Source organism: Tachypleus tridentatus, chromosome 10 (genome assembly GCF_004210375.1).
Source record: "Tachypleus tridentatus isolate NWPU-2018 chromosome 10, ASM421037v1, whole genome shotgun sequence".
Lineage (NCBI taxonomy): Eukaryota > Metazoa > Arthropoda > Merostomata > Xiphosura > Limulidae > Tachypleus > Tachypleus tridentatus.
In genome coordinates, this window is record NC_134834.1 from 122,284,830 (window position 1) to 122,303,140 (window position 18,311).

The 18,311-nt window shown below is 30.5% G+C and overlaps 1 protein-coding gene across 2 annotated transcripts in view; it reads right to left on the bottom strand.

Annotated features, from left to right (window-relative positions):
• Positions 1-4,758: 4,758 nt before the first annotated feature.
• Positions 4,759-18,311, bottom strand: part of LOC143230221 (uncharacterized) — a 28,919-nt gene continuing 15,366 nt past the window's right edge. For both annotated transcript variants that reach the window (XM_076463371.1, XM_076463370.1), the window contains exon 6: positions 4,759-5,064. In XM_076463371.1, coding sequence (XP_076319486.1) covers positions 4,855-5,064 — 210 coding nt within the window. In that variant the 3' untranslated portion in view covers positions 4,759-4,854. The remainder of the gene's footprint in view (positions 5,065-18,311) is intronic.

Below are 18,311 nucleotides of genomic sequence, written 5' to 3' on the forward strand. Positions count from 1 at the left end.
AATTTATCTGTATAGATATGTCAGGTTGTGATGGATGAGTGCAAAGAGGGGCGGCACTGCTGGTCGATCTGCATGTACCTACCCTGTCTTTGCCACTTGATACACCCTTGAAGTCTGTAAACATCTGTTTCTTTGGGTTGTACCCAGTTAATCACTTAGTGCTATTGATCTATATGCTCCTTTTTTTTTATTTGGAGTTGACAGTGACTCGCAGGGCACTGATCATTTTCGTATAATTTTGAGACTTGACCATGGTGGATGCACTCAATCTGCATGTATCTAGAAGTTGGACCAACTGATCCTTTTCCACTGCTGTATTACAACTTGATCCTGCTGTCAAATGTAACTCATTGATAGATGACAGCATGGCAGCACTGACTGATTTGTATTGTACAGACAGCTCTTCAATGTATTCCTAAAACCTTTAAGGTTCCACACGATTTTGTCAATAGTGAAATCCTGCCTGGAATGCCTTTCGAAGGTATACCACACTTTAAACTGCATTACTTTCCAGCGGGCACGTGCATGGCAGATAAGTCAAAACCAGAAGGAATCTTTGAAACTGGTAGTAAAAGAGATGCTAATTGTGTACTTAACAAAAGTCGTGGAACAAGATTCGGAAGGTCAGCAGGCAGCATACTTCTGCCTCTTTTTGAAATTGTTCTCCAATGGCCAGTAAGTTCCTGATGTCCAGAGCTTTGCCAATACTCTTGGTAAAAACCTTTTTCCTGCATCTATCACTTATGCTACACTCCCCACCTTAATCATCAAGAATTGGGAAGAGTGACAATATCTTTTTCTTTCAGGCTGATCGTCTCCATTGCTGCTTTTTATACTTGTGGAACTCAAACTTTCTCTTCATCAGTCTGGTAGTGCATCAATCAGGCCTGATAATAATCACTTCGAAATGCTGTACCATCTTTCTCCTGCATCTCTTGCAATTCTTCTGATTGTTTTTTCTGGCATGAGAATGTTTTTCCTAATGCTTTGTGCTGGGTTATTATCCTACATTTTCCTAAGCTTCAGAAGGATCCCAAGATTCCTTCAAACTACCATCCAATTGCTTTGACAAGCTGCCTCTAAGATTTTGAAGAGGATATTTACAGCTCATTTTGTTTGGTTCTTTGAATCAAACAACCTTCTCTCCCCCACCCAGTGTAGGTTTCGACAGTAGTGCTCCACCATGTACTATCATCTGATTTGACTTGAAATATACAATCAGGAAAGCCTTTCTCAAGTGGCATCTTATTTGTTTCTTTTACCTTAAGTTTTATGATACTGTGTGGAAGTATAGCATTTTGTAAGACCTCTACTTATGGGTTGCATGGCCATTTGCCCTTTTTATTTTTGTAATTAACTGGTGACTCCCAGTTCTGTGGGTTTGACACTTTCCTGTACTTTCTGACAGGAACTTACAGTTTCTCAGGGCTGTCTTCAGTGTCACAATGGCCCGGCATGGCCAAGCGTGATAGGGGTGCAACTCGTTACCTGAGGGTCGCGGGTTCGCATCCACGTCGCGCCAAACATGCTCGCCCTTTCAGCCTTGGGGGCGTTATAATGTTACGGTCAATCCCACTATTCGTTGGTAAAAGAGTAGTCTAAGAGTTGGCGGTGGGTGGTGATGACTATCTGCCTTCCCTCTAGTGGGTTTGACACTTTCCTGTTCTTCTGACAGGAACTTACAGTTCCTCAGGGCTGTCTTCAGTGTCACAATGGCCCTGCATCCCCGTCGCGCCAAACATGCTCGCCCTTTCAGCCATGGGGGCGTTATAATGTGACGGTTAATCCCACTATCCGTTGGTAAAAGAGTAGCCCAAGAGTTGGCGGTGGGTGGTGATGACTAGCTGTCTTCCCTCTAGTCTTACACTGCTAAATTAGGGACGGCTAGCACAGATAGCCCTCGTGTAGCTTTGTGCGAAATTCAAAACAGACAACAAATGGACAATATCTGACTTCACATCTTGTGTCATTCATTGAGCATGAGGTTAATTGACTGGCAGCTGCAGACGGGCCTCAATCATCTTCTGACGTGGACCAAAACTGTTTACATGCATTTTTTCTACCAATGGGGTATTCACCCAAATCCTGAGCTTTGTCAAGTGCTTTCTGTGATCCCCAAAGAATAGTTCTTGGATCTTATCTTTGACTTAAACTGCAAACATGGAGCAGCTACGTGTCAACTGCACAAGGGCTCTGAACATCCTCTGTCCTCTCCTCCACTTCTTGGAGCAGATCAATGTCCTATGCTAAAGATGTTGTCCTCGTTTTACGAAAACTGAACTCTGTTCTGTAGCTCTGCCAGAACATTGGCCTTAAATGTTGGACCCTGTTCCCCATCTTGGGTTTTGGCTCTTAATGTGAAGGGGAGGTTTCAGCAAGTCCAGAGTTTGTACATTGTTTTTCATAAACCTCCATTATGTTTCTGTATTTGGAACTGTCTTTACAGTATACTTCAAATCTTCGATCCTCACCACAGCATCTCACTATGGCTTGTTTTTCCTTCCTCAGTGGGCTATGCTTTTAAGAACATACAGTTTACCAACGATCCTTTTGGCTTTTGTATCCAGGTGCAGCTGGCCTGATTGGATTTGTCCTTGGGTAGCATTACTGTATCTACAAGTCACCCCATCCCACCATGGCTTATTAACATCCATACTTCCGATTGGGAATGTCGTCTTCTACATCCTGAACATTTTTCGAATCATCCTTACATTTCCACTTATGCAGATGATTTGACATCAGGTGACTGTGGGCTCTGCTATGGCTTGTAATTTGATGGCTGCACACACCGTCCCTTCTACAGTTTGCCTTCATTGCCGAATTGTATATCATTTCCCTTGCCTTAGATCCATAAAAGCTATGCAGTACGTGAACTGTACTGTTTATAAGGATTTTCTTAACTCTGTATTGGCCCTGCAATTGCTTCACGTTATTTGTCACCCTCTTCTAATTAATATTTAAAACTAACTAGCCCATTTCTCTATCGTCTACTTCTATCCAGTTTTTCTGGATACCAGGCCATGTCGATATTTGCGGGAACGAGCTCGCTGACATTACATCTAAGTGTGTCTGCTCTGTTGCTATCGCTGCCGTGCATATCTTATACATGGACTACAGCCATGTATTGAAGGCTCGGCTTCGCGCCAGTTGGCAGTCGACTTCGAGTGATCAACGTGGTAACAAGCTTTTTGATATAGAACCTTCTATTGGACTTTGACCATCATGTTTCCATAAGGATCGAAAGGAGGAAGTTATTGCAACTAGGTCATTCAGTGGTCACCGTTTAATTCGTCTTTGTCTTCTATCTGGGGCTAATGTACGTATGTATGACACTCAAGTCACAATAGCCCATATTTTACTGTCGTTACGACCGTGAGCGATGATACCATTTTAAACGTTTTTACCATGGCTTTAACCCTAACGTTGGACAGCGTCATTGGTAATAATGACACTTGTTCACCTTAATTATGTTTTTAAAGGCCTTTTTAGTTCCTTTAAGTCTATCTAACGATGAGCCACTATTTTTATATTAATTTTCACTTTATAATATTTTAAATGTTATTTCATTTTTAACTAGTTGTTTGGCGCTGAGTCTAGTTACTTTGCGCGATAAAACGACATACAAGTCCACCACCACCAAAAACATTTAGTAGGACATTTATTCATAAATATCTCTGATTTTAAAAAATGTTTGTCAAGACCATAACGTAGTCCTTTGAATACATGCTTATAATATCTTTTTGGCTTAATTTAAACTGAACTCGAGTCGCAGCACGTGTAGCAAACAGCCTGGATAATCCTCAAGAACATCATTCCTAGATGAAATAGTGACCGACTTAGTAACTATTTTGGGTTTGACAACAATTTTTCCCCCAGTCAAATTGTTTACTAACAATTATCATACACCCTTAATTTGCAGAGTAGATCTTACTCCAACCATTACTGAAACTTGAACTGCTGCAAGATAAATGTTATGTAGAGGGACATTACCAAAGTCACCCTTATTACCCTGAGCGCTGACACACTCGCCAGTGACAGAACTCGCATCGAAAGGCAGCATAATTTTTAACAGTGAGTCATCCCAATATCGAGTAGAATATGTATGGGTATGTTAAAAAATGTTGTATAATTAATACGTAGTTCAACATATACACAAAGCACAAGTTAATTATAAATGTCACAAGCTGATAACAATGTAATAATTGAAGAACCAATACGTGGCTTAAGTGAAGTAATCAACTGTGTCAAACACATTAAACGTAGAAACTGAAGATGTAGGTCCTGTGTTTCAGTACAAAATGTCACATGTAAATCTTAGTGTAGCAACTGTGAATTGTTGGATGTATATTGTAACAATCAGTATACTTATTTTACAAACAATATAAACAATTAGTACCGAAATGAACATTTAATGTATAATACCTGTTACATTTAAATGTAAAATATGTAAACAAACATTTCATTACTTTTGGTTTACTATTCAAGTTTTAACATTATATGACGTAAATACTGCAAAAAAGGAAATCATAAAAAAACGCTTGTGAATTGTTGAACTAAAGCCACAGTCTCTTAAACTTAAATAATAGTTATGATAAAATGTTAAGTTTTCAAAGTTTATATTTAATTTGTTTGTACATAAACGTAAATAGCTAAATTACTATGTAAGTTTCTGTTAAACCAATAATATCAATGATGGTGAATTTAAAAATTTTGTGAGAATGAATCCCATTTGTGTAACTGTACAGTGTGGAGATAAAAGCCATCTTGATTTCTCTTAACTCTAGAGAGAACATATTAACATTGGCAGTTTTATAAATTCGTTTATTAATTCTATTTCTCAGTTTTGAAGAAAAATCAGGTTGGTTTCCGAGCTTTTCCAATGATAAACGTGTCTTGGCTGTCAGAATTTTCAATAAGAATAACAACGTTTCCCTTGAGATGCCCTTGTTTACTGTTTGGTTTAACGATAAAAAGTTCACCATAATTGTTCACATGTCTATCAGACAGAGGTCGCTGGATATATTCTTCAACAGCTTTTCCTTGTTTTGATGCTGGTGTTTCTCTCTGAAGATGTAGAATATAGTTATGTTTAGTGGCACAACACTCAATATTTGAGTAATAATTTTACTATAACATGCATAAAACCAAATAAATGTTTCTATAAAAATTACAAGTTATGAAATTGGTTTCAGTTATCTCATAAATGTTTTCTGGAAACTAGGAAAACTATCTCGAACATTGTTTTACGTTGTGAATAAAGAATGATATACAGCAGACAATAACTTAAATACTGTTTTCCATTTTATTTTACACGTTCACAAAGGATAACTAGATTGTTTATATTATTGTCTAGACAAGATGAAAGTACGGTTATAATTAAATGTCAAGTGTTCTACTCAGTTTATTGTTATATAACTAGACAAGATGAAAGTACAGTTATAATTAAATGTCAAGTGTTCTATTCAGTTTATTGTTATATAACTAGACAAGATGAAAGTACAGTTATAATTAAATGTCAAGTGTTCTATTCAGTTTATTGTTATATAACTAGATAAGATGAAAGTACGGTTATAATTAAATGTCAAGTGTTCTACTCAATTTATTGTTAAATAACTTGACAAGATGAAAGTACGGTTATAATTAAATGTCAAGTGTTCTACTCAATTTATTGTTAAATAACTTGACAAGATGAAAGTACGGTTATAATTAAATGTCAAGTGTTCTATTCAGTTTATTGTTATATAACTAGATAAGATGAAAGTACAGTTATAATTAAATGTCAAGTGTTCTATTCAGTTTATTGTTATATAACTAGATAAGATGAAAGTACAGTTATAATTAAATGTCAAGTGTTCTATTCAGTTTATTGTTATATAACTAGACAAGATGAAAGTACAGTTATAATTAAATGTCAAGTGTTCTATTCAGTTTATTGTTATATAACTAGATAAGATGAAAGTACGGTTATAATTAAATGTCAAGTGTTCTACTCAGTTTATTGTTATATAACTAGACAAGATGAAAGTACAGTTATAATTAAATGTCAAGTGTTCTATTCAGTTTATTGTTATATAACTAGACAAGATGAAAGTACAGTTATAATTAAATGTCAAGTGTTCTATTCAGTTTATTGTTATATAACTAGATAAGATGAAAGTACGGTTATAATTAAATGTCAAGTGTTCCACTCAGTTTATTGTTATATAACTAGACAAGATGAAAGTACGGTTATAATTAAATGTCAAGTGTTCTACTCTGTTTATTGTTATATTACTAGACAAGATGAAAGTACGGTTATAATTAAATGTCAAGTGTTCTACTCTGTTTATTGTTATATTACTAGACAAAATGAAAGTACGGTTATAATTAAATGTCAAGTGTTCCACTCAGTTTATTGTTATATAACTAGATAAGATGAAAGTACAGTTATAATTAAATGTCAAGTGTTCTATTCAGTTTATTGTTATATAACTAGATAAGATGAAAGTACGGTTATAATTAAATGTCAAGTGTTCTACTCAATTTATTGTTAAATAACTTGACAAGATGAAAGTACGGTTATAATTAAATGTCAAGTGTTCTATTCAGTTTATTGTTATATAACTAGATAAGATGAAAGTACAGTTATAATTAAATGTCAAGTGTTCTATTCAGTTTATTGTTATATAACTAGATAAGATGAAAGTACGGTTATAATTAAATGTCAAGTGTTCTACTCAATTTATTGTTAAATAACTAGATAAGATGAAAGTACGGTTATAATTAAATGTCAAGTGTTCTACTCAATTTATTGTTAAATAACTTGACAAGATGAAAGTACGGTTATAATTAAATGTTAAGTGTTCTATTCAGTTTATTGTTATATAACTAGATGAGATGAAAGTACAGTTATAATTAAATGTCAAGTGTTCTATTCAGTTTATTGTTATATAACTAGACAAGATGAAAGTACAGTTATAATTAAATGTCAAGTGTTCTATTCAGTTTATTGTTATATAACTAGATAAGATGAAAGTACGGTTATAATTAAATGTCAAGTGTTCCACTCAGTTTATTGTTATATAACTAGATAAGATGAAAGTACGGTTATAATTAAATGTCAAGTGTTCTACTCAGTTTATTGTTATATAACTAGACAAGATGAAAGTACAGTTATAATTAAATGTCAAGTGTTCTATTCAGTTTATTGTTATATAACTAGACAAGATGAAAGTACAGTTATAATTAAATGTCAAGTGTTCTATTCAGTTTATTGTTATATAACTAGACAAGATGAAAGTACGGTTATAATTAAATGTCAAGTGTTCCACTCAGTTTATTGTTATATAACTAGACAAGATGAAAGTACGGTTATAATTAAATGTCAAGTGTTCCACTCAGTTTATTGTTATATAACTAGATAAGATGAAAGTACGGTTATAATTAAATGTCAAGTGTTCCACTCAGTTTATTGTTATATAACTAGACAAGATGAAAGTACGGTTATAATTAAATGTCAAGTGTTCTACTCTGTTTATTGTTATATTACTAGACAAGATGAAAGTACGTTTATAATTAAATGTCAAGTGTTCTATTCAGTTTATTGTTATATAACTAGATAAGATGAAAGTACGGTTATAATTAAATGTCAAGTATTCTACTCAATTTATTGTTAAATAACTTGACAAGATGAAAGTACGGTTATAATTAAATGTCAAGTGTTCTATTCAGTTTATTGTTATATAACTAGACAAGATGAAAGTACAGTTATAATTAAATGTCAAGTGTTCTATTCAGTTTATTGTTATATAACTAGACAAGATGAAAGTACAGTTATAATTAAATGTCAAGTGTTCTATTCAGTTTATTGTTATATAACTAGAGAAGATGAAAGTACGGTTATAATTAAATGTCAAGTGTTCCACTCAGTTTATTGTTATATAACTAGACAAGATGAAAGTACGGTTATAATTAAATGTCAAGTGTTCCACTCAGTTTATTGTTATATAACTAGATAAGATGAAAGTACGGTTATAATTAAATGTCAAGTGTTCCACTCAGTTTATTGTTATATAACTAGACAAGATGAAAGTACGGTTATAATTAAATGTCAAGTGTTCTACTCTGTTTATTGTTATATTACTAGACAAGATGAAAGTACGGTTATAATTAAATGTCAAGTGTTCTATTCAGTTTATTGTTATATAACTAGACAAGATGAAAGTACAGTTATAATTAAATGTCAAGTGTTCTATTCAGTTTATTGTTATATAACTAGATAAGATGAAAGTACGGTTATAATTAAATGTCAAGTGTTCCACTCAGTTTATTGTTATATAACTAGATAAGATGAAAGTACGGTTATAATTAAATGTCAAGTGTTCTACTCAGTTTATTGTTATATAACTAGACAAGATGAAAGTACAGTTATAATTAAATGTCAAGTGTTCTATTCAGTTTATTGTTATATAACTAGACAAGATGAAAGTACAGTTATAATTAAATGTCAAGTGTTCTATTCAGTTTATTGTTATATAACTAGACAAGATGAAAGTACGGTTATAATTAAATGTCAAGTGTTCTACTCTGTTTATTGTTATATTACTAGACAAGATGAAAGTACGGTTATAATTAAATGTCAAGTGTTCTATTCAGTTTATTGTTATATAACTAGATAAGATGAAAGTACGGTTATAATTAAATGTCAAGTATTCTACTCAATTTATTGTTAAATAACTTGACAAGATGAAAGTACGGTTATAATTAAATGTCAAGTGTTCTATTCAGTTTATTGTTATATAACTAGACAAGATGAAAGTACAGTTATAATTAAATGTCAAGTGTTCTATTCAGTTTATTGTTATATAACTAGACAAGATGAAAGTACAGTTATAATTAAATGTCAAGTGTTCTATTCAGTTTATTGTTATATAACTAGAGAAGATGAAAGTACGGTTATAATTAAATGTCAAGTGTTCCACTCAGTTTATTGTTATATAACTAGACAAGATGAAAGTACGGTTATAATTAAATGTCAAGTGTTCCACTCAGTTTATTGTTATATAACTAGATAAGATGAAAGTACGGTTATAATTAAATGTCAAGTGTTCCACTCAGTTTATTGTTATATAACTAGACAAGATGAAAGTACGGTTATAATTAAATGTCAAGTGTTCTATTCAGTTTATTGTTATATAACTAGATAAGATGAAAGTACGGTTATAATTAAATGTCAAGTATTCTACTCAATTTATTGTTAAATAACTTGACAAGATGAAAGTACGGTTATAATTAAATGTCAAGTGTTCTATTCAGTTTATTGTTATATAACTAGATAAGATGAAAGTACAGTTATAATTAAATGTCAAGTGTTCCACTCAGTTTATTGTTATATAACTAGACAAGATGAAAGTACGGTTATAATTAAATGTCAAGTGTTCTATTCAGTTTATTGTTATATAACAAGATAAGATGAAAGTACGGTTATAATTAAATGTCAAGTATTCTACTCAATTTATTGTTAAATAACTTGACAAGATGAAAGTACGGTTATAATTAAATGTCAAGTGTTCTATTCAGTTTATTGTTATATAACTAGATAAGATGAAAGTACAGTTATAATTAAATGTCAAGTGTTCTACTCAATTTATTGTTAAATAACTTGACAAGATGAAAGTACGGTTATAATTAAATGTCAAGTGTTCCACTCAGTTTATTGTTATATAACTAGACAAGATGAAAGTACGGTTATAATTAAATGTCAAGTGTTCTACTCTGTTTATTGTTATATTACTAGACAAGATGAAAGTACGGTTATAATTAAATGTCAAGTGTTCTATTCAGTTTATTGTTATATAACTAGATAAGATGAAAGTACGGTTATAATTAAATGTCAAGTATTCTACTCAATTTATTGTTAAATAACTTGACAAGATGAAAGTACGGTTATAATTAAATGTCAAGTGTTCTATTCAGTTTATTGTTATATAACTAGATAAGATGAAAGTACAGTTATAATTAAATGTCAAGTGTTCTACTCAATTTATTGTTAAATAACTTGACAAGATGAAAGTACGGTTATAATTAAATGTCAAGTGTTCCACTCAGTTTATTGTTATATAACTAGACAAGATGAAAGTACGGTTATAATTAAATGTCAAGTGTTCCACTCAGTTTATTGTTATATAACTAGACAAGATGAAAGTACGGTTATAATTAAATGTCAAGTGTTCCACTCAGTTTATTGTTATATAACTAGACAAGATGAAAGTACGGTTATAATTAAATGTCAAGTGTTCTACTCAATTTATTGTTAAATAACTTGACAAGATGAAAGTACGGTTATAATTAAATGTCAAGTGTTCCACTCAGTTTATTGTTATATAACTAGACAAGATGAAAGTACGGTTATAATTAAATGTCAAGTGTTCTACTCTGTTTATTGTTATATTACTAGACAAGATGAAAGTACGGTTATAATTAAATGTCAAGTGTTCTATTCAGTTTATTGTTATATAACTAGATAAGATGAAAGTACGGTTATAATTAAATGTCAAGTGTTCTACTCAATTTATTGTTAAATAACTTGACAAGATGAAAGTACGGTTATAATTAAATGTCAAGTGTTCTACTCAATTTATTGTTAAATAACTTGACAAGATGAAAGTACGGTTATAATTAAATGTCAAGTGTTCTATTCAGTTTATTGTTATATAACTAGATAAGATGAAAGTACAGTTATAATTAAATGTCAAGTGTTCTACTCAATTTATTGTTAAATAACTTGACAAGATGAAAGTACGGTTATAATTAAATGTCAAGTGTTCCACTCTGTTTATTGTTATATAACTAGATAAGATGAAAGTACGGTTATAATTAAATGTCAAGTGTTCTACTCAATTTATTGTTAAATAACTTGACAAGATGAAAGTACGGTTATAATTAAATGTCAAGTGTTCTACTCAATTTATTGTTAAATAACTTGACAAGATGAAAGTACGGTTATAATTAAATGTCAAGTGTTCTATTCAGTTTATTGTTATATAACTAGATAAGATGAAAGTACAGTTATAATTAAATGTCAAGTGTTCTATTCAGTTTATTGTTATATAACTAGATAAGATGAAAGTACAGTTATAATTAAATGTCAAGTGTTCTATTCAGTTTATTGTTATATAACTAGACAAGATGAAAGTACAGTTATAATTAAATGTCAAGTGTTCTATTCAGTTTATTGTTATATAACTAGATAAGATGAAAGTACGGTTATAATTAAATGTCAAGTGTTCTACTCAGTTTATTGTTATATAACTAGACAAGATGAAAGTACAGTTATAATTAAATGTCAAGTGTTCTATTCAGTTTATTGTTATATAACTAGACAAGATGAAAGTACAGTTATAATTAAATGTCAAGTGTTCTATTCAGTTTATTGTTATATAACTAGATAAGATGAAAGTACGGTTATAATTAAATGTCAAGTGTTCCACTCAGTTTATTGTTATATAACTAGACAAGATGAAAGTACGGTTATAATTAAATGTCAAGTGTTCTACTCTGTTTATTGTTATATTACTAGACAAGATGAAAGTACGGTTATAATTAAATGTCAAGTGTTCTACTCTGTTTATTGTTATATTACTAGACAAAATGAAAGTACGGTTATAATTAAATGTCAAGTGTTCCACTCAGTTTATTGTTATATAACTAGATAAGATGAAAGTACAGTTATAATTAAATGTCAAGTGTTCTATTCAGTTTATTGTTATATAACTAGATAAGATGAAAGTACGGTTATAATTAAATGTCAAGTGTTCTACTCAATTTATTGTTAAATAACTTGACAAGATGAAAGTACGGTTATAATTAAATGTCAAGTGTTCTATTCAGTTTATTGTTATATAACTAGATAAGATGAAAGTACAGTTATAATTAAATGTCAAGTGTTCTATTCAGTTTATTGTTATATAACTAGATAAGATGAAAGTACGGTTATAATTAAATGTCAAGTGTTCTACTCAATTTATTGTTAAATAACTAGATAAGATGAAAGTACGGTTATAATTAAATGTCAAGTGTTCTACTCAATTTATTGTTAAATAACTTGACAAGATGAAAGTACGGTTATAATTAAATGTCAAGTGTTCTATTCAGTTTATTGTTATATAACTAGATGAGATGAAAGTACAGTTATAATTAAATGTCAAGTGTTCTATTCAGTTTATTGTTATATAACTAGACAAGATGAAAGTACAGTTATAATTAAATGTCAAGTGTTCTATTCAGTTTATTGTTATATAACTAGATAAGATGAAAGTACGGTTATAATTAAATGTCAAGTGTTCCACTCAGTTTATTGTTATATAACTAGATAAGATGAAAGTACGGTTATAATTAAATGTCAAGTGTTCTACTCAGTTTATTGTTATATAACTAGACAAGATGAAAGTACAGTTATAATTAAATGTCAAGTGTTCTATTCAGTTTATTGTTATATAACTAGACAAGATGAAAGTACAGTTATAATTAAATGTCAAGTGTTCTATTCAGTTTATTGTTATATAACTAGACAAGATGAAAGTACGGTTATAATTAAATGTCAAGTGTTCCACTCAGTTTATTGTTATATAACTAGACAAGATGAAAGTACGGTTATAATTAAATGTCAAGTGTTCCACTCAGTTTATTGTTATATAACTAGATAAGATGAAAGTACGGTTATAATTAAATGTCAAGTGTTCCACTCAGTTTATTGTTATATAACTAGACAAGATGAAAGTACGGTTATAATTAAATGTCAAGTGTTCTACTCTGTTTATTGTTATATTACTAGACAAGATGAAAGTACGGTTATAATTAAATGTCAAGTGTTCTATTCAGTTTATTGTTATATAACTAGATAAGATGAAAGTACGGTTATAATTAAATGTCAAGTATTCTACTCAATTTATTGTTAAATAACTTGACAAGATGAAAGTACGGTTATAATTAAATGTCAAGTGTTCTATTCAGTTTATTGTTATATAACTAGACAAGATGAAAGTACAGTTATAATTAAATGTCAAGTGTTCTATTCAGTTTATTGTTATATAACTAGACAAGATGAAAGTACAGTTATAATTAAATGTCAAGTGTTCTATTCAGTTTATTGTTATATAACTAGAGAAGATGAAAGTACGGTTATAATTAAATGTCAAGTGTTCCACTCAGTTTATTGTTATATAACTAGACAAGATGAAAGTACGGTTATAATTAAATGTCAAGTGTTCCACTCAGTTTATTGTTATATAACTAGATAAGATGAAAGTACGGTTATAATTAAATGTCAAGTGTTCCACTCAGTTTATTGTTATATAACTAGACAAGATGAAAGTACGGTTATAATTAAATGTCAAGTGTTCTACTCTGTTTATTGTTATATTACTAGACAAGATGAAAGTACGGTTATAATTAAATGTCAAGTGTTCTATTCAGTTTATTGTTATATAACTAGACAAGATGAAAGTACAGTTATAATTAAATGTCAAGTGTTCTATTCAGTTTATTGTTATATAACTAGATAAGATGAAAGTACGGTTATAATTAAATGTCAAGTGTTCCACTCAGTTTATTGTTATATAACTAGATAAGATGAAAGTACGGTTATAATTAAATGTCAAGTGTTCTACTCAGTTTATTGTTATATAACTAGACAAGATGAAAGTACAGTTATAATTAAATGTCAAGTGTTCTATTCAGTTTATTGTTATATAACTAGACAAGATGAAAGTACAGTTATAATTAAATGTCAAGTGTTCTATTCAGTTTATTGTTATATAACTAGACAAGATGAAAGTACGGTTATAATTAAATGTCAAGTGTTCTACTCTGTTTATTGTTATATTACTAGACAAGATGAAAGTACGGTTATAATTAAATGTCAAGTGTTCTATTCAGTTTATTGTTATATAACTAGATAAGATGAAAGTACGGTTATAATTAAATGTCAAGTATTCTACTCAATTTATTGTTAAATAACTTGACAAGATGAAAGTACGGTTATAATTAAATGTCAAGTGTTCTATTCAGTTTATTGTTATATAACTAGACAAGATGAAAGTACAGTTATAATTAAATGTCAAGTGTTCTATTCAGTTTATTGTTATATAACTAGACAAGATGAAAGTACAGTTATAATTAAATGTCAAGTGTTCTATTCAGTTTATTGTTATATAACTAGAGAAGATGAAAGTACGGTTATAATTAAATGTCAAGTGTTCCACTCAGTTTATTGTTATATAACTAGACAAGATGAAAGTACGGTTATAATTAAATGTCAAGTGTTCCACTCAGTTTATTGTTATATAACTAGATAAGATGAAAGTACGGTTATAATTAAATGTCAAGTGTTCCACTCAGTTTATTGTTATATAACTAGACAAGATGAAAGTACGGTTATAATTAAATGTCAAGTGTTCTATTCAGTTTATTGTTATATAACTAGATAAGATGAAAGTACGGTTATAATTAAATGTCAAGTATTCTACTCAATTTATTGTTAAATAACTTGACAAGATGAAAGTACGGTTATAATTAAATGTCAAGTATTCTACTCAATTTATTGTTAAATAACTTGACAAGATGAAAGTACGGTTATAATTAAATGTCAAGTGTTCTATTCAGTTTATTGTTATATAACTAGATAAGATGAAAGTACAGTTATAATTAAATGTCAAGTGTTCTATTCAGTTTATTGTTATATAACTAGATAAGATGAAAGTACGGTTATAATTAAATGTCAAGTATTCTACTCAATTTATTGTTAAATAACTTGACAAGATGAAAGTACGGTTATAATTAAATGTCAAGTGTTCTATTCAGTTTATTGTTATATAACTAGATAAGATGAAAGTACAGTTATAATTAAATGTCAAGTGTTCCACTCAGTTTATTGTTATATAACTAGACAAGATGAAAGTACGGTTATAATTAAATGTCAAGTGTTCTATTCAGTTTATTGTTATATAACTAGATAAGATGAAAGTACAGTTATAATTAAATGTCAAGTGTTCTACTCAATTTATTGTTAAATAACTTGACAAGATGAAAGTACGGTTATAATTAAATGTCAAGTGTTCCACTCAGTTTATTGTTATATAACTAGACAAGATGAAAGTACGGTTATAATTAAATGTCAAGTGTTCTACTCTGTTTATTGTTATATTACTAGACAAGATGAAAGTACGGTTATAATTAAATGTCAAGTGTTCTATTCAGTTTATTGTTATATAACTAGATAAGATGAAAGTACGGTTATAATTAAATGTCAAGTATTCTACTCAATTTATTGTTAAATAACTTGACAAGATGAAAGTACGGTTATAATTAAATGTCAAGTGTTCTATTCAGTTTATTGTTATATAACTAGATAAGATGAAAGTACAGTTATAATTAAATGTCAAGTGTTCTACTCAATTTATTGTTAAATAACTTGACAAGATGAAAGTACGGTTATAATTAAATGTCAAGTGTTCCACTCAGTTTATTGTTATATAACTAGACAAGATGAAAGTACGGTTATAATTAAATGTCAAGTGTTCCACTCAGTTTATTGTTATATAACTAGACAAGATGAAAGTACGGTTATAATTAAATGTCAAGTGTTCCACTCAGTTTATTGTTATATAACTAGACAAGATGAAAGTACGGTTATAATTAAATGTCAAGTGTTCTACTCAATTTATTGTTAAATAACTTGACAAGATGAAAGTACGGTTATAATTAAATGTCAAGTGTTCCACTCAGTTTATTGTTATATAACTAGACAAGATGAAAGTACGGTTATAATTAAATGTCAAGTGTTCTACTCTGTTTATTGTTATATTACTAGACAAGATGAAAGTACGGTTATAATTAAATGTCAAGTGTTCTATTCAGTTTATTGTTATATAACTAGATAAGATGAAAGTACGGTTATAATTAAATGTCAAGTGTTCTACTCAATTTATTGTTAAATAACTTGACAAGATGAAAGTACGGTTATAATTAAATGTCAAGTGTTCTACTCAATTTATTGTTAAATAACTTGACAAGATGAAAGTACGGTTATAATTAAATGTCAAGTGTTCTATTCAGTTTATTGTTATATAACTAGATAAGATGAAAGTACAGTTATAATTAAATGTCAAGTGTTCTACTCAATTTATTGTTAAATAACTTGACAAGATGAAAGTACGGTTATAATTAAATGTCAAGTGTTCCACTCAGTTTATTGTTATATAACTAGACAAGATGAAAGTACGGTTATAATTAAATGTCAAGTGTTCCACTCAGTTTATTGTTATATAACTAGACAAGATGAAAGTACGGTTATAATTAAATGTCAAGTGTTCCACTCAGTTTATTGTTATATAACTAGACAAGATGAAAGTACGGTTATAATTAAATGTCAAGTGTTCTACTCAATTTATTGTTAAATAACTTGACAAGATGAAAGTACGGTTATAATTAAATGTCAAGTGTTCTACTCAATTTATTGTTAAATAACTTGACAAGATGAAAGTACGGTTATAATTAAATGTCAAGTGTTCTACTCAATTTATTGTTAAATAACTAGATAAGATGAAAGTACGGTTATAATTAAATGTCAAGTGTTCTACTCAATTTATTGTTAAATAACTAGATAAGATGAAAGTACGGTTATAATTAAATGTCAAGTGTTCTACTCAATTTATTGTTAAATAACTTGACAAGATGAAAGTACGGTTATAATTAAATGTCAAGTGTTCTATTCAGTTTATTGTTATATAACTAGATAAGATGAAAGTACAGTTATAATTAAATGTCAAGTGTTCTACTCAATTTATTGTTAAATAACTTGACAAGATGAAAGTACGGTTATAATTAAATGTCAAGTGTTCCACTCAGTTTATTGTTATATAACTAGACAAGATGAAAGTACGGTTATAATTAAATGTCAAGTGTTCCACTCAGTTTATTGTTATATAACTAGACAAGATGAAAGTACGGTTATAATTAAATGTCAAGTGTTCCACTCAGTTTATTGTTATATAACTAGACAAGATGAAAGTACGGTTATAATTAAATGTCAAGTGTTCTACTCAATTTATTGTTAAATAACTTGACAAGATGAAAGTACGGTTATAATTAAATGTCAAGTGTTCTACTCAATTTATTGTTAAATAACTTGACAAGATGAAAGTACGGTTATAATTAAATGTCAAGTGTTCTACTCAATTTATTGTTAAATAACTAGATAAGATGAAAGTACGGTTATAATTAAATGTCAAGTGTTCTACTCAATTTATTGTTAAATAACTAGATAAGATGAAAGTACGGTTATAATTAAATGTCAAGTGTTCTACTCAATTTATTGTTAAATAACTAGACAAGATGAAAGTACGGTTATAATTAAATGTCAAGTGTTTCACTCAGTTTATTGTTATATAACTAGACAAGATGAAAGTACGGTTATAAATAAATGTCAAGTGTTCCACTCAATTTATTATTATATATTCTTCGAAAAAAGAAACGCAAATGGCAGAATTTGAGACATATTGTTTACAAGTTTATTCCGGATATTTCTGTATGATATGTGTGAAACTTTGCACATTCACTGTTGAACATCCAAAGTCTGCAAAGGCGAAGTCCACGCTCACTAGTTGAAGTTTAACGTCACTCAACGTCAATAACGAGTATGCCCCCCGTGAGCATCAATAACTGCTTGGCATCTCCTGCCCATGGAAGCGATGAGATGATGAATCACATCCTGTGAAATCGTTGTCCACTCAGCCTGCAAAGCTGCTGCAAGCTGAGGTAGAGTCTGTGGTTGAGGTTGTCGCCGTCGCAGACGTCGGTCCAACTCGTCCCAAAGATGTTCGATGGGGTTTAAATCTGGTGATCTGGAGGGCCAGGGAAGAACGTTGATGTTGTGGTGTCTCAAGAAGACAGTGGTGAGTCGGGCTGTGTGAGGAAGGGCGTTGTCATGTTGAAAAACGTCGTTGACGTTCACCATGATGGGTTGCACATGGGGCCTAAGAATCTCGTCGACGGTTGCGTACGATCTGATCGGAAATCCTACGCAGCCCTGGTATGGTTGAGGCAGTAGACGTCGCAGTGGTGGTCCTATCCCGAAGGTGACGTAACCGGATGTTGCGATCTTGTGCGGGCGTGGTCGCACGAGGTCTGCCAGATCGTGGACGGTCACGAGTTGATCCATGTTGTTGGTGACGATTCCATAGCCTTGTGATGGTGCTTGGGCATTCACAGCTCTGGCAACATCTGATCGCGATCAGCCTGCTTCCAATCGACCAATGGCGTTGTTGCGTTGTGCT